At 38.3% G+C, this 24,046-nt stretch overlaps 2 protein-coding genes across 3 annotated transcripts in view; both read left to right on the top strand.

The window, feature by feature from the left end:
• LOC110574104 (torsin-1A-interacting protein 2-like) overlaps positions 1-23,704 on the top strand; it is a 33,718-nt gene extending 10,014 nt beyond the window's left edge. Inside the window, exons 1-5 of one of the 2 annotated variants that reach the window (XM_021682760.2) lie at positions 3,040-3,125; positions 13,372-13,547; positions 15,869-16,345; positions 19,109-19,210; positions 22,293-23,704. In XM_021682760.2, the coding sequence (XP_021538435.1) occupies positions 13,514-13,547; positions 15,869-16,345; positions 19,109-19,210; positions 22,293-23,053 (1,374 nt within the window). In that variant the 5' untranslated portion in view covers positions 3,040-3,125; positions 13,372-13,513 and the 3' untranslated portion in view covers positions 23,054-23,704. Of the gene's footprint in view, positions 1-3,039; positions 3,126-13,371; positions 13,548-15,868; positions 16,346-19,108; positions 19,211-22,292 lie in introns of those variants that run through there. The other variant, XM_021682761.1, reaches the window with a different exon arrangement.
• LOC110574105 (torsin-1A-interacting protein 2) lies at positions 3,095-5,634 on the top strand. The gene has a single exon (XM_021682762.1). The coding sequence runs from the start codon at positions 3,623-3,625 to the stop codon at positions 4,016-4,018; it is 396 nt and encodes a 131-aa protein (XP_021538437.1). The 5' UTR covers positions 3,095-3,622; the 3' UTR covers positions 4,019-5,634.
• Positions 23,705-24,046: the final 342 nt, after the last annotated feature.

Here is a 24,046-nt window from a genome sequence, read left to right as displayed (position 1 = left end):
ACAACATTCATCAAGTTCACTGTCTTACATGGGCATGGTCACAGACACCCTAAAACAGTAACAGTCGTGACATCAAAGATCACTGATCATAGATTACCATGGCAAATATAATTAATAATGGCAAAGTTTGAAATACTGTGAGAATTTCCAAAATGTAACACAGAGATACAAAGCGAGCAAATGCTCTTGGGAAAATGGTGCCGACAGACTTGCTTGATGCAGGGTTGCCACAAGCCTTCAGTTTTTAAAAATGCAGTATCTGAGAAGCATAGTAAAGGAAAGTGCAATAAAACGAGGTATGCCTGTACCTCAATTTATTTATCCATTTTACTGTTCGTGGCCATTTTTCCTGTTTGGTTATTGCACGCAGTACTACCATGAATATTTTCATTCATGTGTTTAAGCACAAATGTGCAAATTTTCTAGGGTATATACTTAAGAGTGGAATTACCAAGTTGTAGGAAACGCATATCTTCAGCTTTACTAGGTAATGCCAAATTAATTCCAAAAGTGGTTGTACTAACTTATGCTTCTATGGTATAAGGATTCAAATTACTTTTTTGTTCTTTTGTTTATTGGGCATGTACAGCTGTAAATAAAGACAAAAAACCTTGTTCTCAAGGAGTGTATATTTTTATAGAAACAAATAGCTAGAATATTTAATATATCACAATGGAAAATGTAAAGCAAGAAGGGGATGTTATCTTGGCTGCTGTTGGATCCATATGGGGATTAGAGATTAAGGCGATGAAGTACAACCAGGAAGCCCTGGGCTTCATTTAGTGGTCACCATAAACAGAGCTACAGGTATGATGAGATTGGTCGGTCCTGATTCTTTCAAGCCAAAATGGTAGTGAAGCTATGAGTGGGGCAGGGGGGCGGTGAAGTTTGAGAATCATGCTGGGAGCATTTTCAGGAGGCCCTCTTTACTCATTTATTAGTGGTAAGGCTAAGGAGTGAGCGAGGAGGCTGGTGGATAAGTAATCTTATTCTGAGCACTTAGTGCTTTGGGGTCCCCTTTTGATTCTTGCCCATGGTGGTTTAGAGGACCAGGGGAGGGGCTGTCTTGTCTGAAACATAAGGAACACTAAAGTTCTCTTAATTCAGGAATACTTGGAGCTCTAATGCTTTGTTGACTGTTGAAGTTGGAGAAATGAAGGTTGGGGGAGGGTGGAGTTATTCTGAGTATTTGGAGCTTTAGGGCTCTGACACTGCCTGGGGGTGGTGGGGTGGTTTTGCCTAGAGTATATACAACCCCAGTTGTCAAACTTGTTAATTTTTGCCAGTCTGGTGGATGTGAAATAGTATCTTGTTGTGATTTCAATTGCATATCTCCTTTTCACTCTAAAAACCCCAAGTTCTTTATCTCTTCAATGTTACACTTAGCCGTATAACTTTACTATTAACTTTTATGTTGAACCCCATGGTTGTGTGGGTTTTATTCATTATCTGTTCCATGTAGTAAACGTGCAAGATTTCCTAATTCAACAACGGAAACTTTTGTGGTGGCTCTTGTCAGTAGACCCTCAGGGAAATCTGTTATGCCCTGTATTGTCACTACAAAGGTTACTGAGTCAGGAACCCTGCCATACCTTCTGTTAACTTCGCCTGAGGAGCTGAGTTGGTAGCCCACACCCATACAGTGTTATCTAACCTCAAAAAATACTTCAGTGTACCTTCACTGACCTGTCTCCCCTCATCCTGGGCTCTCATCAGAATAGGAGCCCTGTGTTGGCAGCACTGTCAGAGGCTCTTCGGTTGCCTTTTAAACTTGCCATTTTAAAATCTGAGAATCACAGCTGCTGTTGACAGTCTGTAAGGAAAATGTCTGACCACAACTAAGGCTGTCACTCCTCTGCTTTTCAGGCCAAATCTTTATACAGTTCTAGCACTCACGCCTTCCCCAGTGTTTCTACGTGCTCTCACAGGATCAAGCCTCAGATTTCACAAAGAGAACACTGGAGAAAAGCAAGGTATATGTCGTATTCTGATATGTATTCTGATACATCCTAGGACCCCACCTTTTTTACTTGTTATATTTAGTGTCGTGAAGGAGTATAAAAATGATAGTATCTGCAAATTCCAGCTGATTTCTAAATATTTTCCAAGAATTGCTCAGAGCTATTGCTCAAGACTATACCTTACTTGCTTTCTTAAATATGTAATGTGCATAAACCTATAAAGATAGATGTGGGTAATGAGATATGCCCCTCTTGGTTTCTTTTTCAGCCTTCAAAAGGATTTCCTCCCAACTTCCTAGAGTTAGCTATTAAGATTTCCTGATGATTTTGTAATCCCTTTTCCTGGATGGATTAAAGTCTGTTACAGAAAAGCTGTCACCATTGTTAATGTTATCCCACACATTACAGGAATACCATATATGGTACCCATTTCACAGAAAAGATACACGAGAAATCTCAGAGTTTTACTAGATTAAACATGATGATACAGACTTTACTATTACTAGAGTGCAGAAGGAGTTAGAAAAAAGAAACAATCCTAAAAATATTAAGCTAGTACAAAAATTTTTTTAAAGATTTTATTTGAGAGGGGGAGAGAGAGAGACAGAGAGAGAGAGTGCACACATACATCAGCAGGGAGAGGGAGAAGCAGATTCTCCGCTGAGCAGGGTTTCCGATGTGGGGCTCGATCCCAGGACCCTGGGATCAAGATCTGAGCTGAAGGCAGAGGCTTAACTGACTGAGCCATGCAGGCGTCCCAAGCTAGTACGAATCTTAAGTGAACCAAAACCCTTCCTAGTACCCAAAATAAGCATAAGAATAACTCCCAGTGGATAAATTGGTGTGATCCCCTATGAAATTGTCATAAAGAGACCCACAAGACAATTTTCATCCACCTTGACTGGCCCAAATGATTTCCAAGTGCATGTTTCTAATATTGTGAGCAACTCAAAGCCTATATGAGTCGTCTGAAGTTTTATCATTTACAGGTGTGTGAAGCATTCCCAGACGCTTCAACCAACTCAGCATCGACTACTTCTCTGTGACTGGGTCTTGATTAAGGTCCTCCCAAGAAAGACTTCATTGGATCCACGCTCAAGAGGACTCTACTAGGTTTTCCTGACCCCCTACATCATTGTAAAGTGCCAAGGCCTTAAGACTTGGGTACGTGTATTACAACGGCGAGTGCCAGCGCCCACAAAAGACCCAGTTGGACCTGTCAGCTCCTTTGTTTCACCAAGCAGACATAATAACTTACCAGCAAAGCAGAGTAAGCCACGTGCCTCTGCATGACACCACCAGCTGATAACACACAAGAAAAATAACCAATTTAGACTAGAGCCCTATCTTTTCTTGAGAAGCTGGGATTTGAAGGAGCTATTCTGAGATCTGTGCTGCTAGTGAGTGACTGATAACATTATAGACTGGATCGGTCCCTGAGTTCAGAGACTGAGTTGCAATTGAGTGAAAAATAGACAACGACATCTTGAAGAATTGCACGGAGGTGCAAGCCAAATTTAACTCTGGTCGCCAAGTATTGTTGGTTGGACTGAGAAATTGCTAAACCAGACCTGTAATAGGACTGGTTATTTGGGTATCTCTCTTTGTCATTGTTGCCTTTTACTGTTACATTGCTTTCTGTGTTATCTCTCTAAGCCCAGATGTTCTCAGATAATTCACATTGCCCGGACTGTGGACAACAGTGGTTCCCTAGTTTAGAACTAGGCCATTGGTTGTACCAAACTGAACTTGTTGAAAATGAGTGTTACCAAGTATTCTTAGACCGTATTAACAGAGCGGATTATTGCCCTGAGTGTTACCCTGATAATCCTGCTAATAGAAGCCTTGTTCTTCCTTGGTCTTTCCCACTTGAGTGGGCGCCCCAAAATCTTACTAGATGGACCTTTGAAAAAGCTTGCCACCCGTTTCTTCTGGGTCCTCCACTGGTTAGAAAAAGGATACACGACTCTAGAGTAGCTGGCTTTAACCCTGCATTGCAGTTAATCTTGACCAGAACAGACAAAACCTTGAACAAAAAACTTGGCCAAAACAAGTAACTTCTTAAGCAGTCAAAATTAGGGAGACTCTAGAGTTTGTACTAGTAGCTCAAGGAAGACTGGGAAAATGAATCTTTTCTAAATCTGATCTGGACTGTCACTACCTTGGGGAATTGCTTAAATTGTTGGATCTGCTCCCATCGGCTACACATACTTTGTTCAGCATGAATTTAATCATAATTCCAGTCAGACTGTTCATCTAGAACCAGTCTAATCTACGTGCCCTATGTTTTGGAATTAGCTTACCCATCCTAAGAAGCTCCACAGCCTTATTACGGATGTATGACAGGATAGTCCTGTACTCTGTGTACCATAATGATACTTTTAGTGATAACTTTTGTGGGAAAGCATTTTTGTAGCTGGATTCTAGATTATTCCAGTAAAACAGCTAGATAGTTTAGTAAGAAACTGCATTGTTCTCCATTCCACCTCTTACACGTTAACCAGTGGTGATATCTACACAGGATACACACAAACATGCAGAAATGCCACTATCTTTACTTGACTCTACATAGCAAAGGCTGTCCTGTTTTTGTGGTGACTGAACTTCGAATGTCCTCCTCTGGAAATGGAAAAGTACTTACACTATGAGATAGGTGACAAAAGGAGTTACCAAGCTTGACTCCATAGACACTATGCAGAAGCATCTTTCTGAGAACTAACAGTGTCTTGCTGGACATTGACCACATTCTGGCCTTCACCTGTTGATGAGAATCATGGAACTAGAGTATAGGAGAAACTTAGAAAAATCTGCTGAAAACATCTCAGAGGCCATTGCACAATTTTTAAATTCCACTTAAGATACTAGATAATCCAGTGCTTGTGTAGCAGCTGAACAATGTTCCTAAGGTCCCAGGCTCTTTCTGTTCTTCCCACTGGGATCCTTATCGTGGTGGCTTTTTGTCCTCATAGTTGCTTCTTCAGTGAGTATAGTGTGGCTGTTACTGTTCCAGACATTTCATTCCCAATCAAAGGCTGGAAATACGAAGCAAAAGCTTTTTCCTTTCAAGTCTGTGTCTTTTATTTGGGAAAAAAGTCTTTCTCAAAAGTCCCTCACAGATTTCTTCTTATATCTCAGAAGGTACTGGTTCACAAGCCTGGGAAGCCCAGCAAAGGGGAAGGGGGTTAGCCGTGCCTGGGTAGGGCCCATTGTTTCCCTAATAAAATCATGGCTCTTTTAGGAAGGGAGAAGGGAGGAATGAATAGCTGTTGGTATGCAACAAATCATGCCTTGTGGCCACATGTTGTGCAACCTAAAGTTATTTGTTCGTCTGTATAAAGGATGTACCCCAGAGATCTACCCTGTGTCTGCCTTATGTCTGTCACAATGGAAGTTCTCTCCTGTTACATTGCTGAATAAACTGTGTGGACTGCTAAATTGAGTGAAGACTAGTTAGTTTATCATTGACCCTTGGTTAAGAACTCCCTTTACTGTCCTAAAGCTCTTTCTACAAAGTGAAAATTTACTTAGAGCTATATTGCTTTTGATCACTGTTATTGGTCCCTAAATTTTTTCAAACACATACTGACAAACACTCTACATACATGCAATTTTAAGTATCAGCAAAATGTTTTAACCAAAGATTGTTTTAACCAGTTTCTCCTTTAAATAGTTAAGAAAAAGTAAATGGATTTGTACTGTTGATTTCCAAATCAGTACTTGGATGAGCTTGTTGGAACATGCGCATTTCTTGATCTTAGAGAAATTTTGATTCCTTAGGTTGCTCACAGGCCCCGGGAATCTGCATTTCTAAGTAGTGGTGCAGGAGATTCTTAACGCAGGTGCTCTGTGGATACTTTGAGAAGTACAATAGCAGCACCTCCACGGTGTTTAATTACCTGGCTTCAAAGGATGGGAACTGAGTAGTCATAATACCGCAAGGTAGTAATAGTTATTTACTTTGCTAGTGCCATATAAAGAGGTTTCATGTCAGACTGCAGGTAGGTCACTGTGGATATTTCAGATTATAACTCAGTCACATTTTTCTCATTAAAAAAATCAGGACTGTTGTAGTTCTGTGTGGTGTTATTATAAGCTTTGTGAGTATATGGGCAGGAGAAAGGAATCAAAAATATTAACTTAAGTATTACATTAAGAATACTTTGCCTTCAGACATGGTTATATTATCACATACCTGTTACATGGTCAGCTCTCAGAAATAACATGTGGCAGAGTTCATAAAATTGAGCAAAGAAGAAAATTTAGAGAACTTTGTAGCTCTTCAGCTTAAGTCTTCTTTATATGATTTTACTTGGTTTAAATATTCTAGAATGCTCCAATTCATAATTATGAATAGTGAATTATAAAGTATAAATATATTCCTAAAATTTAAGTCTCACAACAAATGATCTGGAGGGTTATCCCCTACTTTAGATTGTGTGAGCCATATTAATCATCTTTATACTGTGGCAGAGTTGATACTATTATATATATTGGTGGCCATTTTTTAAATGATTATTAAAACTACTTCCAGTTATTTTATGGCAGACCTGGGAGTAGAAGATTAAGAGACACATGCTGGGGTAGCCTGGGAAGGAAGTAATCTGCTAAAGAGGAGGCTCTCCTGGGTTGGGGGTGACTGAGTTAGGATTCATCTCTAAGTGATAGGAGGAGAAACAAGCCCAGGCAAGCAGGCAGGCATAAAAGAATTCCATGGAATCCAAAGAGTATGTGGCAATCAGCATGATACACTTATCTGTAAGAGTGAGATGAGCCATACCCCTTCTGTTTCTTCAGTCTTCCCTGACAGCCCTGGATTCTCCATGGAATCCTGAGAACACAGCTTGAAAACTGCTTAGTATACAGGAAAAATAATGGCTTTGCAGCCAGCTGACCTGTGTTTGTCTTCAAATTCTGGTACTATTAGATGACTTTGGGCATTTTAACCTCTCTCTATCCAGTTTCTTTATCTGTCACAAAGGTAGTGCAGTAATAACCTACCTTATCCTGTGTGGGGTTTGAATGTGATAACATAAGCCAATCATATGGCACATATTAAGTCTTTAGGACTAGAAAAGGTACAGGAGAACGAGGCAGAAGTTAGAACTAGGAATAAGAGTTTTAGTTTTAGGGGATTAAAGCCAGTTGTTAGAGCTTGATGCTGAATTATCGAAAACTTAAACTTAAGTCCCTTCCAATGAAGGACCAGATTAATCTTGGTACTGAGGTTGAATCTGTAGTTGAGTTGAGTCAAATGGTTTTAGGTGTAAAGATTAAGAAATCTATAGGGATGCATGACCCCAGGCAGTTCCTTGTCACATTTTTTAGGCCCATTTACAGTCATAATGGTGGTAGGTGTAATTGCTGTGTGATTTACTATCTCACCTGAGACTTTCCACAACACCAAAATAAGCAGTTTGAGAAAAGTTGAAGGTTAGGTTATGTGTAGATTCAACCAGGTCATATGTGCTAGAGTCACAATTGAAAACTACATACAGGTCGCTTTGCAGTATGTTTACTATAGGTGGTTTTTTTGTTTGTTTTTTGTTTTTGTTTTTTTTAGTGTCATGGTTAAAAGCTTGGGTCCCACAGTCAGATTGAGTTCCAATCCTGACTCTGCCTTTACTGGTAGTGTGGTTTTGAGTAAGGTTCTTAACCTCTTGTGTATGTCAGTTTCCTTGTCTGTAAAATAGTAAGAATATTAATGGTTCAGACATAAGACGATTGTGAAGATTAAATGAGTTAATACATAAAGTGCTTTGGATGCTGCTTGGCATAAACAAGGCAATAAATGTTACCTATTATTTTTGTTGTGTATGTTTTGTATGTTGTCTCTACAGCAGAATTATAAATTGCTTGAGGGCCAGGATACCTGCTTTTTATCCCTAGAGCCTAAATTGACACCATTCACTAAAATAAAAGTGTTTAAAAATAGAAAAAAGATATATGTACTTACTGGGCTCTGACTGCCATACATTTGTCATGATGGCATTTATATCTAAATTACCATCTTGGATTGACTTCTCTTTTGTCCTTAGCTGCTAAATTTCTGATTCCCTCCCTCCCTCTCTCTCTTTTTTTTAAATTCACCACTTAGGGGCGCGTGGATGGCTCAGTTGGTTTAGCGTCTGACTCTTGGTTTTGGCTCAGGTCACGATCTCAGAGTCGTGAGATCGAGCCCCACGTTGGGATTCTCTCTCTCCCTCCCCCGCTTATGCTCACTCATGCTCACTCTTGCTCTCCCTCTTTCTAAAATAAATAAATAAATAAAATCCTTAAAACAAATGATCACTTAGTGTTGCAGATTCCAGTGCTTCCTGGTACCTGCCCCTTCTCTCTTCCCCAGGTCTCCTCTGGGTCTCCGTCTCCTCCCTCCCTCCTACCTGGTCCCTATGGTGAGACCAGAGGTTTTCAGGATGAGCAGAGGTTGGGTGAAGTCCTGCTGTTCTCCCAGCCCTGATTTTGTTCTCAGGGACAGCTTTTTCGTGTCCTGTCTCTTCGCAGCTGGTTGTGACAAAATGCATGGGAGGCTGTGGTTGGAGTGTGCCCCTGTAACAGAAATGCATTGCTTGTGAGCTCAAAGAGTTAGCATTACAGGCCCTTGCCTTTTGATTCTTACTTTCCCTCACAGAGGCTGATACCTTTTATTACTCATTTAAAAAAGTATTAACTACATCAAACATATAGAAAAGTCCAGAGAATAACATTCACCAGGTACCCAGATCTAAAATATATTAACGTTTTGCTACATTTGCCTCAGTTTTTTTTTTTTAAGATACTTGACAGAGTTGGAACCCATTCTTTTTTTTTTTTTTAATTTTTATTCTTATGTTAATCCCCATACATTACATCATTAGTTTTAGATGAAGTGTTCCATGATTCATTGTTTGTGCATAACACCCAGTGCTCCATGCAGAATGTGCCCTCCTCAATACCCACCACCAGGCTAACCCATCCTCCCACCCCCCCTCCCCTCTAGAACCCTGTTTGTTTTTCAGAGAGTTGGAACCCATTCTTGTCCTCATCCTCTTCCTGTCCTTCCATCAGCAGAAGCAAGCACCAAATGGAAGTTGACGTGTATCCTTTCTGCTCATGTGTTTGATTTTTTTATTTTACATGTATTTAAACAATGGTACAGAGCACTAAAAGAGAATTGACTGCTTTCGAAATGTTATTACTCAGTAACATATCAGTAACATTTGTACATAAAGATGTAATATGCACCAATTTGTAGAGTTTCCCTTATGACACTTCATTTTGTATGTTGGGGGTCTGCTAAACTTGGTTGTATTGCTGCCGTGCAAAGGTCTGGCAGCGTACCAGTCAGTGAACACATACCAAGTTGTCAAAGCATTACCATTGGTACAGTGAGATGGAACAGAAAGGATGCATCTTAGAAGAGCACAAGGTAATCACATCGGCAGAGGAAGTAGGCAGGCAAATTTGTGTCCCTCTTTAGAAAAGTCCCAGGATGTGGAGATGAAGGAAGGCATCCCTCAGAGTACCATCTGTTGCATTCTCTGAAAAGGGAGAATAAAACTTTATTGCTTTATCCTGTTTAAAGCCCTCATATAGAGACTGTTAAAATGACACAAGTTTTGCTGCAGGGTCCTAGGGAAGTGCAAATAGCTGCCAGTAGTGATGAGGCTGTGTTTTACCTGAAGTGGCAAAATGATTCTTCATCTCCATAAATGGGGCACTGAAAACCAACATTTCACAATTAAACTTGTAAGGGGTTTGCTGTAAGTAAATATCTTTAGTGCCATATGAAGCACATGGGTCTTCATCAGTTCCTTTTTGCAAAAGATACCATCAAGGGGATCTTTTTTTGGACATGATTATGGAACGGTTTTTCCTACGGTTGCAAAACGTCTCCAGCGTTCCCATTTTCCATCAGGATGAGGCTCTGCCTCACTTCCATTAATCAGTCCAGAGGTTCCTAATGCACACATTTCCTCGTATGGATTGGACACTGCTCAAAAGGTTGACCTGCTTCGGGAATAGTGGCCTCAAGATCTCCCAGCTGCCCCACCATGTGACTTCTTGTGAGGATGTGTCAAGAACCTCCGTGTTTATACCACTGCTTCCCTGTAGACTTGAGGGAATACCATTTCAGCTATGAACAGTGATATGTTACAAAGGGCCTGAATGAAATGGGCTGCAGGAATGTGTGCCTCCTGACAAGAAAGGTATATACTGAGCATTTGTGAGATTATAGAAAGATCTGTGATGGTTCCTTTTGTTTTAATTGCCATATCTAATATTACATTGTAAGAATATACCACAATTTTTTAAAATCCACTTCCTTATTAACGGACATATAGGTGGTTTTCTCATTTGTTCCTCATTTTAAGCAATGCTGCCACGAACATCGGTGAGCACTTGAGGGAAAGTTTCTCTAAGGCATATATCTAAAAGTGCAATTGATTATTTGTAGAACATGCACATCTTAACTTTACCATATATTGCCATATTGCTCTCCAAAGTTGTAGTAACAGTTTACCTCATTGCCAGTAGGATTTAAGAACTCTGTATATCCAAATTCTCACCAACACCTGGTATTGCCCGACTTGTAAATTTTTGCCAGTAGATGGTTGTAAAACACTGTTGTATGTCATCATTCATTTGTCTTGCATTTCCTTGGCCACTCTTCTTTGTGATTCATTAGAACATTAGGTTTCCTTTTGTTTTAACAATTTATTAAAACTGTTCAACTCTTTTGCCCACTTATTTTTTCATAGCATTATCTGTCTTTTAGGAGTCTTTATGTATTCTGGATATTAATCCCCTGCTGATTATACGTGTTGCTGATATTTTTCTAGTCAGTGAATTTGTTTTAACTTTGATTTTGATGATTTGTATAGAAATTAATATTTAAAATGTGATCAAATTTGTCAAATTTTCCCTTTATGGTTTGTGTATTTTATATCTTGTTTAAGAAAACCTTGAGATTATAAAGATATTCAATATTTTCTTCTAAAAATTCAAAATTTTTCTCTTTACACTTAGGTCTTTAATCTGGAATTGATTTTTGTGTCGGGTGACAGGTTGAAATCTAATTTTCTTTTCCCATTTAAATTGTCACTTGTCCTCAAACTACTCATTAATTCATTCTTTCCCTCTTGTCGCTTACCCAGTTTCCTTTACGTATGTGTGCCTGTATTTCCTTCTCTCTCTTCTGTATATTCTCTTTGTTCTTGTACCATTGCCCTATCGTTTTTATTTACTGTAAGTTTATAATAAGTCTTGCTATATCTGGCAAAGATAGGCCCCCCTCAGAATTATCTTTTTATTTTTCCTTCAGAATTATCTTAACTCTTTTTAATCATTTACTGCTCTGTGTGAATTTTAGAGTCAGCTGTCCATTCTCTAAGAAACATACAACAATCCAAAAATTACCTTGCAATTTTTGTTTCAATTTACAATGAATCTATAGATTGATTTGGAAAGAATTGGCATCAATGGTTTAGAGTCTTACTGTCTATGCACATGATGTATTTCTCTACTTAGGTCTTTTTTATGTCCTTCAATAAAGTTTTATGCTTTTCTTCCTATGTATTTTTTTTAATACAGCTTTATTGAGGTGTAATTTACATACCATAAAATTCATCCCACTCTAAAGTTCTTGCATATCTGTTGTTAGATTTATTACCAGGTATCTTTTAGTTTTTATTATGAGATTCCTTATAGTTATTATGAATAGCATCTTTGCTTTCTAAAATTTTTGTCACTGGTGCATAAGAAAGTTCTACCCATTGTTTTCTTGGTTTGGGCTAGCAGGAAATAAGTGTTTTAAGAAATCTGAAAAAGACTGGGGACTTTTTATTTTCTATCATGAACTAGGATAGGAGAGAAACCCTCATTGCAACATATGATGGTAATGAAAAGGAGAGTTGGAAGCCCAGTCTCAGGAGATTGAAGAAGATAAAAGGGTGACCAGGAACTCTTCAAATCTGAGACATGTTCCTGAATGTTTACACCAGCAGAAAGGAGGCCTGTCTCTAACTCCTCCCTTCCCTTCACATTTATAATTGGCACTACTCTATACATTCATAAATTTATTCATATTCTTTTTTTTTTAAGATTTTATTTATTTATTTGAGGGAATGAGATAGAGCATGAGAGGGGGGAGGGTCAGGGGGAGAGCAGGCTTCCTGCTGAGCAGGGAGCCCAATGGGGACTCCAGGATCATGACCTGAGCCGAAGGCAGTTGCTTAACCAACTGAGCTACCCAGGCGCCCCATATTCTTTTTAATTAAAATAGGGAGTTCTACTTTACACTAGGCATTATACCAGGCATTTGGGATTAAAATTTTTAACTTGTAAAATTGAATTTTACAGAAGAGTGCTGTGAAAAAGACATAAAGTTAACTGGCTAGCCTCTCAACTAAGCCATCAAAAATGTAACCCTTTCCAAACCTCTTTCACATATACTTTTGTAGTTAATCCTCATAGCACTTCTTTTTTTTTTTTTTTTTTTAAAGATTTTATTTATTTATTTGAGAGAGAGAATGAGATAGAGAGCATGAGAGGGAAGAGGGTCAGAGGGAGAAGCAGACTCCCTGCCGAGCAGGGAGCCCGATGTGGGACTCGATCCAGGGACTCCGGGATCATGACCTGAGCCGAAGGCAGTCGCTTAACCAACTGAGCCACCCAGGCGCCCCCTCATAGCACTTCTTAATCATTTTTACGATAAGGAAAGTTAAGTAAAATCAGGTATTATTGTTCCTGACAAAAAATGTGATTTAACTATAAAATGATAGAATATTTTATTATGAATTGCCTCTGATTTTGATTCCTTTTGTATATAGTTCATAATAATTTATACATCAGTCTTTTTTGAGCACCACATGGAAAAGCATTGAAGAGATCTAAAAAGAATACTGAGAGAGAATCACTAAGAAGGCAGTGACAAAATTCCAGATGTGTATTTCCTACTCCTGATACCAAGGCAGCTACCTTAGTTTGTAGGGTACTCCCTGTGCATTGTTAGTAATGATAAGTGAAAGCTGCTGAGAGATTTATATGGGACAGAAATTGAAGACATAAAGGAAATATGCAGTGATTAACTGAGCAGTGACTTAAATTTCTACTCTAAGAATCACTTTTTATTCCATTTTCAAAGAGATTCTCTTTAAGATTCTGGTCATTCAGCTTTTTCCATCCTTTCAACACACTGGAATGTATTAAGAGATTATGGCATCCATGCAAAGTTAATAATCTGAAGCTTTTTTCTGTTTGTAGTCAAGGATTTGAAGATCCTCACCAAGGCCAGAAAACATTTCTCCTTCACTAGAAAAGTTTCAAAGGGGAACTATTACTCAAACTAAACAGATTGAATAAATAAAGCTGAAATTGGCATTTCTTCCATGTATGAATAAAAAGTCATTTAATTTTTTTCATTTTATTTTAGTCACTGTAGAAATGCCTTGTTTCCTGGGTCGGGAAGCATGAGTCTGTTGGGACTTGGGATAAGAAGAAAACAAGACATCTGCACAAGAAAAACCAGACACTAACAAAAGGTATCCCAAAGTCTGAAGAGCTAGAACACAAACATGGCCGACAGAGGACTTAGGGATCCTGCAGAGGGTAAGACTAGTCTGTATAGCACTGTTTTGTCCAGGTTTGTGCTGTAGGAATCTAGATCTATGCTAAGAGAAGATCTCAGGTGATGGAAACCTGAAGTTCGGAAGTAAAAAAGAAGTTAGCTTAATTGATTAGTTTGTTATGATTATTCTTATTCTTTTGTATTTACTGAAGTCCACCATAATATCAGACCCGAATTATAAGGAAGATTAATGTTTTAGAGACTCCAGGAGTAGAAACCTGTAGTATTGGAAAAATACATGCACCTTAGGGACAACAGACCAATTTTTAGAGCTGTATTTTTAAAAATCAAGAAAACCGATGTGCCATCTACTTTCAATTATAGGGAAAGATGAAATTTAAATTCTTGCTTGTGTATATATATAGGAGATATAAAATAGGCAAAATATGAAGTAGATATTTCAGAAGAGGGCATATTTACCTAAACCTTTTATTGAGGATGTTTTAAAATATATAAAAGAGCGCTATAATGAATTTGCACGTACTCAACATTTAATTCCTTTTTTTTAAAGTTTTTATTTAAATTCCAGTTAGTTAAAATACAATGTAATATTAATTTCAGACATACAATATAGTGATTTCAACATCTAACTTTCAATTATAACCTATATAATGCTGATCTTTTTTTTTTTTAAGGTTTTATTTATTTATTTGTCAGAGAGGGAGCCTGCACGCAAGCATAAGCAGGGGGATTGGCAGGCAGAGGGAGAAGCAGGCTCCCTGCCAAGCTAGGAGCCCAATTTGGGACTCGATCCCAGGACCCAGGGATCATGACCTGAGCTGAAGGCAGATGCCTAACTGACTGAGCCACCCAGGCATCCCTATAATGCTGATCTTGTTGCCTGCCTTGGAATATTTAAATGCAAATCCAAGGCATTTTATAATTTTGTTTGTACATACTTTACATCTCTCAAAGATAGATTTTTTTTAAAAAGTAACCAAAATAGTATATCACACCTGAAAAATATATTAATAGTTGTTCTTTAATATCATAACATATTTAATCAGTATATACATTTCCCCACTTGTCTCAAATCTTTTTTTTCTCCCTAATCTTTTTTTTTTTTCCCCCCACAGTTAGGGTTTTGGTTTTGTGTGTGTTTTTTTTTTTTCTTTATAATGGGCTATTCACTGCATTTGATTGATATATCTTTTAGGTTGCTTTCTTTTTAAGCTTTGTTATAGAAAATATCAGACATACATAAGAGTAGAGAAGGAGATGAGATGAATCCCATGTACCCATCAAATGGCTTCATCTGCTGTCAATATATTATTTCATCTATAGTCTTGCTGCTTTCACCCATATTCTTGAATTGAGGCAAATTCTAGATACCATGTAATTTTAGCCATAAATATGTGATTCTTATCTCTAAAAAGGATGCTTTAAAAAATTATCACAATATATTATACTTAAAAGATGAACAGTGTAATTCCTTAGTATCAGCAAATACCTGGCATTCAGATTATCTGATTATCTCATAAATATTTCTTCAACAATTTGTTCAACACTAGATCTGAACAGTGTGGTCACATATTGCGTTTGGTCGATATATTTCTTCTCTTTATAAGTTTCTATTAATAGGTCACCCCTCCTTTTTTTTTTCTTCTTGCCATTTATTTTTATTTCTTGCTGTTATTTTTTTTTCTTTTCTTGCTGTTACTAAAGAAACAAAGTCTCTTGTCCCTGTGAATTTCTCACATTTTGGGTTTTACCGATTATATGTCTGAGACATGATTTAATATATTCCTCTATCTGTGTTTTTCATGGAAACTGGTAATTAACTCTAGAATCTTGATCAGATACCAGTTCGTTTGTTTGGCAAGAATACTTAACGGGTGGTATAGTGTACTTCCCATTGCACTGAATTGGGAGGTTAATGATGTGTGGTTTTCCCTCTTTCTGTGATGTTAAGATTGATCAGTTGGTTCAGCAGTTCTGTCAGTCTGGTTCACTCATTATAAAATTTCTCATCAGCTTTTTGCATAGGGTTTTAGTTGCTGTTGATGATTATTGCGTAGATGCATTATTTCACTAGGGAAGAGGATGTATTTAATACAACCAAAAATTGGTTCTGTCATTCAAAATAGTTTTACATTAGTATTATTAGATTTATTAACACATAATAAGTTTGTCTTAATCACCTTTAGTGGAAATCAAGAGAAATAATGTTTAGGAAGAGTGCCTTGTAAACCATCAAATCTATATACATTAAATAATAATACTTATTAATCAGGGACCTTGTTAAACTACAAAAAAATAGAGAATTTTTTTCAAGAAAAATTATAAATTTTTATCTCAATAGCCTCTCAAAAGGATTTGGAAAATGACCCATCAGTAAGTTCTCAGGCACAGGAGACCTCAGTCCCAGCAAGTACCACTGAAGAAGCTCAGACCCCAGACCCCGCCTCTGGTCTTAACAAAGTCCACCAAGAGGTAGAAACAATAGTTCGAGGAAGTGCAGACACAGACGATCAATCAGAAAGTCCAGATGGGACAGATTATGGGAACTATCCAAAGGACAAAACAGAACATGAGAACAACCAGAGTTTTCAGGAAGAACAGAACCCACCAGAACCCACCTGTTCTCCAAGTGGCAGGGTAGGAAGAGAAGATGCACTCTTAAGGAGCGGCTCTGTAGCCCTGCCTGAGGAAGTGAGCAGCGGACCTGGAGTTTCACCTGAGCCACCTGTCACAGACTCTCAGGATGCCCAGAGCCCTGAGCACCCCCCCGCAGTGCTGGAGAGCCAGGATACTGTGAGGAGGCGACTGCTGGCACCAGGTGAGGGAGCCCGCTGGATTTCTGCTTTGTATTGCTCTTTACTGAGGACACAGCATAGGTCAGGGTCCTTCTTTTTAGAGAAGTTCTCTTCATAGGATCAAGGCCTTTCGGCCTTGCTCACGGTCACTTAAAGAGATATGACTGAGCTGAGATTAGAGGGAGGTTTCTCATCTCCTTGCCTAGCTCATTACACTACTTAAGTAGCTTCCAGCATAGAAACTGCATTTTTAAACTATTTTTATTTACTTACTGTTTGATGTAGTATGATTTTTAAAAAGGGATTGACTCTTTAAAACTTCAGCTCTGGCTTTTCATTTATTTCTTAGGAGCATATTTTTACTTAACATTTTTAAATCTTTTATTTTTTTTTTTGGAAACTTAAAGGCTACACAAATCAAGAGATGGGTGTATATATATATATATATTTTTTTTTTTTTTAAGATTTTATTTATTTATTTGACAGAGACACAGCGAGAGAGGTAACACAAGCAGGGAGAGTGGGAGAGGGAGAAGCAGGCTTCCCGCCGAGCAGGGAGCCTGATGCGGGGCTCGATCCCAGAACCCTGGGATCATGACCTGAGCTGAAGGCAGACACTTAACGACTGAGCCACCCAGGCACCCCGAGATGGGTATATTTAAAAACTAGCATCAATGGCCCAGTGCCCTTAACTCAGTCATATTTTATCGGACTTTGAGCAAATCAGTTAATTTCTCTTTACATGATTTTCCCCACTTCTATATTAAGGAGAGTAAGCATTATCTTCTCTTATGAAGATAATAGTTGCAGTGGCTAAGTCCTTAACTGGAACACAAAAGAGACATGAATTCCAGTTGTGGCCCTACCATTTGCTAACTTGGGTGACCCTGGGCAAGTGTCTTAACTCTCTGGTACTTCAGTTTCCTGTTTGTAGAATGAAAAAGTTGGATTAAGAGCTATCCAGCTGGTCTCTCCAGCTCTGTCTATAATTGCATGTGTGGATTTGTATTTTATAAGTACACGAACAGCTCAGTCTAAAATGCCTATTTGCCAAATGCAAAGGGATATAAAATGTTAAGACATTCTGTTCAACAGGGACTCGACTAAGGGCTGGAAATTCATGCTTCACTATAAATCAGTGGCTGATCTCAAATAATGTTTCATTCACTAATCATTAGAATATTCTGTAACTTCAGTGAGGGCAAGGACTATGTCTCTGTCATTCATTGTGTTTCTGTGGCACCTGGCACAGAGAAGCAACTTTATGAATAATAGTTACATAAATGAATGAATGTGACTTGTATGAACTATTAATTTTCCATCAGATTTTCACCAGTATGCAGGTTCACTGAGTAGAGGAAGAAAATATTGTTTTAAAAATGCAGGCTGTGTATGGGAAGCAACTTAATATAATGGAATGAGCTGACCTAGCAGATGAGAAACCTTGTTTTAATTTCAGCTTAGCCACATCTCTTTATGTGACCTTGGGCAAAGCCCTTCACATCCCTAGACCTTTTGCCATGATAGGTAAGGTGGGGGCTACACCACGGGATCATTAAAGATCCTTTCATATTCTGTGATATGATATTTTAAAGTCCTGTTTTTTGGGGTGTGCTGTGACTAAATACATGACCCTTTATCGGTGGAGATGATCTTATTTCTTTGTGTTAATAGAGTTTGAATTAGGGCGCCTGGGTGGCTCAGTTGGTTAAGCGACTGCCTTCCGCTCAGGTCATGATCCTGGAGTCCCGGGATCGAGTCCCGCATCGGACTCCCTGCTCAGCAGGGAGTCTGCTTCTCCCTCTGACCCTCCCCCCTCTCATGCTCTCTCTCTCTGTCTCATTCTCTCTCTCAAATAAATAAATAAAAATCTTTAAAAAAAAAAAATAGAGTTTGAATTATTTTTCCGGTAAGCACACATCTCGACTGTAGAGGGACTTAGAGTGCTACAAAATACTGCCCTCCTTTTCACCCACACATTTTAAGATTGATATCTTGCCCCACACGTACATTTTTATGTAGTTCATAAATTTTCTTAACTTTGTATTCCTTGCTTTTTATACTGCCTTCACTAAGAGGTTCACACTTGCTTTTGTAAGCTGTTTTGTAACTGTACAGTAATCTCTCCTATCTCTAAACTTAGGAGTCTCTGTTTTTATATACTTGGGGTCTTGAGAAGCCAAATGACTTGAACCCTGGAATTAGAGTGCCATTGCCCTGTGATGTTGAGTCTTGTGTTCAGCTAACATTTCTTTTTTTTGAAAAAGTGTTTCATTATGTGTGCTTTATTTATTTTTAATAACTTACTTTATTTATTTAATTCATTTAAAGTAAGCTCTACTACGCCCAATGTAGGGCTTGAACTCAACGACCCTGAGATCAAGAGTTGCATGCTCTCCCAACTGAGCCAGCCAGTGCCCACAGCTAACACTTCTTAAATCCCTTTTGAATTTTGTACATTTTCTCGAAACACGTTGTAGATAGGTTTGGCTACAATATTAGGATGCTTGTTTCTTTGTCCTTGATGTAAGGGCCAGTGAGGAATAGTGAATGTAGCAACAGTAACCTTGCATGAATTTCACAGCCCTTCATTTGATTCTTCTAGTAGAATAAAAGTAATAGTTAGCCTTAAGGAAAAGACAGGAAAAAAATTAGTTTTGTATAAGAAGATCTAACAAAGTATAGAAATCCTCTCAATCTAATAATTCTTTTGTTTGGTAAGAGATTTAAAGTATATGATACCCCATTAGTGTATTGTCTGAAAATAATATTCCTTTTCTCCCCAGAGGCTGAAAGTCATCAGCAAGAAACACAGAAGTTGGAAGAAAACAAAGAGAATGCACTTGATACCATAAGAAAGACGATTGAAAAGGATATTTTGACTTACGGTGAGAACAAAATTGGTTTTATTGCCATGTTGATTCACATTCAGAAATCTCAGAGAAAACACCTAGAAAACTAGCAGATTTAAACAGTTTTAACATTGTTTTATGTTGTATTGTTTTGTTTCGATTCCAGTACAGTTAACTTACAGTGTTACATTAGTCTCAGGTGTACAATATAGTGATTCAGCAACTCCATACATCACCCGGTGCTCATCACAGCAAGTGCACTCCTTAATCCCCAGCACCTATGTAACCCATCCCCCCACCCTCTCCCCTCTGGTAATCATCAGTTTGTTCTCTATACTTAAGAGGCTGTGATTTGGGTTTGTCTCTTTTTTTCGTCCTTGCTCATTTGTCTTGTTTCTTAAATTCCACATATGACTGAAATCATATGGTGTTTGTCTTTGACTGACTTATTTCAGTTAGCATTATACTTTCTAGCTCCATCCATGTTGTTGCAAGTGGCAAGATTTCATTTTTTTTGGCTGAATAATATTCCATTGGATATATATGCACCACATCTTCATCCATTCATCTATTGATGGATACTTGGGCTGCTTCTATAATTTGGCTATTGTAAATAATACTGCAGTAAACATAGGGGTGAGTGTATCTCTTTGAGTTAGTGTTTTTGTATTTTTTATGTAAATACCCAATAGCACAATTACTGGATGGTAGGGTAGCTCTATTTTTAACTTCTTGAGGAACCTCCATACTGTTTCCAGAGTGGCTGCACTAGCTTGCATTCCTACCAACAGTGTAAGAGGGTTCCCCTTTCTCCACATCCTCACCATCCTCACCATCCTGTTGTTTCTTATGTTGTTGATCTTAGCCATTCTGACAGGTGTGAGGTGATACCTGTTTGTACTTCTGATTTGCATTTCTCTGATAAATGATGTTGAACATCTTTTCATGTGTCTGTTGGCCTTCTGGATGTCTTCTTTGGAGAAATGTCTGTTCATTTCTTCTGCCCATTTTTAATTTGATTATTTGTTTTTTGGGTGTTGATTTGTGTCAGCCCTTTATAAATTTTTGATACTAACCCTTTATCAGATATGTCATTTGCAGATATCTTCTCCCATTCAGTAGGTTGCCTTTTAGTTTTGTTGATTGTCGAAGACTAACTGACCATATAGTCATGGGTTTATTTCTGGGTTTTCTATTCTGTTCCATTGATCTGTGTGGCTGTTTTAGTGCCAGTGCCATACTGTTTGATCACTACCACTTTGTAATATACCTGAAAGTCTGGAATTGTAATACCTCCAGCTTTGCTTTTCTTTTTCAAATTTGCTTTGGCTATTCAGGGCCTTTTGTGGTTCCATGTATATTTTAGGATTATTCTAGTTCTCTGAAAAATACTGTTGATATTATGATAGGGATTGCATTAAATCTGTAGATTGCTTGGGTAGTATAGCCATTTTATTTATTTATTTATTTTTTTAAAGATTTTATTTGTTCATAAGAGACAGAGAGAGAGAGAGGCAGAGGGAGAAGCAGGCTCCCCGCTGAGCAGGGAGCCCACTGCGGGACTCGATCCCAGGACCCCGGGATCATGACCTCAGCCGAAGGCAGACGCTTAACCATCTGAGCCACCCAGGTGCCTTAGTATAGCCATTTTAATAATATTTCTTCTTCCAATCCATGTACATGAAATGTCTTTCCATTTCTTGGTGTCATCTTCAGTTTCTTTCATCAGCGTTCCTTAGTTTTCAGAGTATAGGTCTTTCACCTCTTTGGTTAGGTTTATTCCAAACCTATTTTAAAAAATATACTATTTTTGATGTGTAAATGGGATTGTTTTCTTGATTTTTCTTTCTGCTGCTTCATTTAGTGTATAAAAATGCAACAGATTTCTGCACATTGATTTTGTATCCAGCAACTTTAGTGAATTCATTTATGAGTTCTAGTAGTTTTTTGGGGGTGTCTTTAAGGTTTTCTGTATAAAGTATCATGTCATCTGCAAATAGTGAACATTTTACTTCTTCCTTACCGATTTGGAAGCCTTTTGTTTCTTTTTTGTGTCTAATTACTGTGGCTTGTTTTAGTATGTTTTTTAAAAATGTTTGATAATAAGTAATAGTGAAATAGAGCAGTAGAGTTTTAAGGATTTTTCCTTTAGGGGCCCTGGCAGATACTTTGCCATCCTTAACAAAATGGGAATTCCCATAGGAGGAAAAACTTTTCGTGAATAAGAAACTAAAACTGCTTTTTTTTTTTTCTTTTTATCATTTTGTTAATCACTATACATTACATCATTAGTTTTTGATGTAGTGTTCCATGATTCATTGTTTGTGTACAACACCCAGTGCTCCATGCAGAGCGTGCCCTCTTTAATACCCACCACCAGGCTAACCCATCCTCCCACCCCCCTCCCCTCTAGAACCCTCCGTTTGTTTTTCAGAGTCCATCGTCTCTCATGGTTCGTCTCCCCCTCCGATTTCTCCCCCTTCATTCTTCCCCTCCTGCTATCTTCTTTTTTTTTTTTTCTAACATATATTGTATTATTTGTTTCAGAGGTACAGATCTGTGATTCAACAGTCTTGCACAATTCACAGCGCTTACCAGAGCACATACCCTCCCCAGTGTCTATCACCCAGTCACCCCATCCCTCCCACCACCCACCACTCTAGCAACCCTCAATTTGTTTCCTGAGATTAAGAATTCCTCATATCTAAAACTGCTTTTTAATTGCAGAGTATTTATTAATTTCTCAAGGGGCATTTTTACATTTTGACCCTTAAGGAAAGAATGGCTTATTGTAGGTAGTAGGTACTTTGAGAAGGTGGAAGACTATCCTGATAGTTCATTTCCAAATCATATCATTATAATGTTATAGCAACAAATACATAAACTTAGCTTTCACCTTTTAACAAAAATATTATATCTTCAAATAATTAAATCTAAGAAATTAGAGAATAAGTATTTCTGGTAGACCTTAATATCTCAAACTTTAAAGGATATAGGCAAAAGAAACTCACCACAACTAATAAAATCTGACAGTATCTCTAACTCGCTTCAGTTTGCCCCAGGTTTTATTTCTGATCCACGTTCTAATTTTGTGTTTTGTTTTCCCATTTTCTGACAGGCTCCATCTTTCTTGTCTTCCTGGTTATGACTATTATTTTGGTAAGTTGTGTTAATAGCTACTGTTCCTCTCCAGCCCACCAAGTGCCCAAAAATCCAGCTTTGGAGGCCTTTTTGGCTCAGTTCAGCCAATTGAAGGATAAATTCCCAGGCCAGAGTTCCTTCTTGTGGCAGAGAGGACGTAAATTTCTCCAGAGGCACCTCAATGCTTCAAACCCCACTGAGCCGGCCACCATCATATTTACAGCAGCTCAAGAGGGAAGAGAGACCCTGAAGTGCCTGAGTCACCTCGTTGCGGATGCCTATACCTCCTCCCAGAAAGTCTCCGCCATTCAGATTGATGGGGCTGGAAGAACCTTGGAGGACAGTGACACGGTCAAGCGCTTGGTTGACATGCAGCTGAGCTCGGGATTTGAGAATGGCCAGAAGGCTGCTGTGGTACACCACTTTGAATCCCTTCCTGCGGGCTCTACCTTGATCTTCTACAAGTATTGTGACCACGAGAATGCCGCCTTCAAAGATGTGGCCCTGGTCCTGACTGTTCTCCTGGAGGAGGAGACATTAGAAGCAAGTGTTGGCCCAAGGGAAACTGAGGAAAAAGTGAGAGATTTACTCTGGGCCAGGTTTACCAACTCTGACACTCCCCGCTCCTTCAACCACATGGACTCGGACAAACTGAGTGGGCTCTGGAGCCGCATTTCACACCTGGTGCTGCCCGTCCAGCCTGTGAGGAACATAGAGGAACAGGGGTGCATTTTATAATTGGTTTCTGAAGGCATGGATTTATTAAAAAATCAGTTTAAAAACCTGTTTCTGTGGAAGGAGGTTGATGAAAAGCCTGGAAAGCACAAATGAGCTTATTTTAGAAAAGAATTTTCATTTTTTCAACTTTTGTACTATTTTCCTAAGTTTGACAAAACTTGACCTTTTTTTCCTGGCCTTTCAAGCAAATCAGGTTTAAAATATGCATAGAATATGTAACTGAAGCTTTTTTTTTTAATCCAAAAATATAGCCACAGAATCATTGCATGAGAAGATAAAATCTTCTCAGAATGACTACAGAGTGATTTTTGTTTCCTTGATAAGGAGCCTTTTGGCTAGTGTTTGGACTCGGACTAGAGCAATTACAGTTATGAAGCAATGGTAATTTAAAAAATGTTTTTTCTATCACATATTATATATTTTTAAAACTGATTTTAATAACTTAGTCATAGGATTACATCTTATACTAATTTGCATTTTTTAATAGTGTGAAAAGAAGTGTGAATTAAAATACTTAGCTATATGTAAGGCACTGTGCGTTTATTCCATTAATGGGCTGAGGTAAAAGCTGCTGTCCTCAAGAAATGTTCTTAAAAATTGGAAACAAGGGGGAAATTGTTTATAATCATTGGAAATGAAGAAATTCCAACGGCCCATATCTTTCTTCAGCTTTCTTGAATGTTTTAGAGCAGTGGTTTCTAAGCTGTGTCTACTGACAACCCCCTCCTTTTTATCAGAGCAGTTCTGCTTTTGACTGCTTTATGTAGTGGGAGTCTCCATAAGATTCCATTGGAACAGAGAGTTCCACTGATAATGAAATTTGAAAATCGCTGATGAAGTGAAAAAAAATCTTAGAAGATAGGAAAATGGGTAGGAAAATAATGAATGTATTAAAGCTTATGAGTTGGAAGAAGATGAAATATAGGTTTATTGTACAGACATGCTATTTATGAAAGATAAAGACCTACAGATGAAAAGAAGAATGTATAAGCG

The sequence above is a fragment of the Neomonachus schauinslandi genome, chromosome 6 (assembly GCF_002201575.2).
Source record: "Neomonachus schauinslandi chromosome 6, ASM220157v2, whole genome shotgun sequence".
In the NCBI taxonomy this organism is placed as follows: domain Eukaryota; kingdom Metazoa; phylum Chordata; class Mammalia; order Carnivora; family Phocidae; genus Neomonachus; species Neomonachus schauinslandi.
Note: the sequence above shows the minus strand (reverse complement) of the source record. Positions and strands in the feature narration are given on the sequence as shown.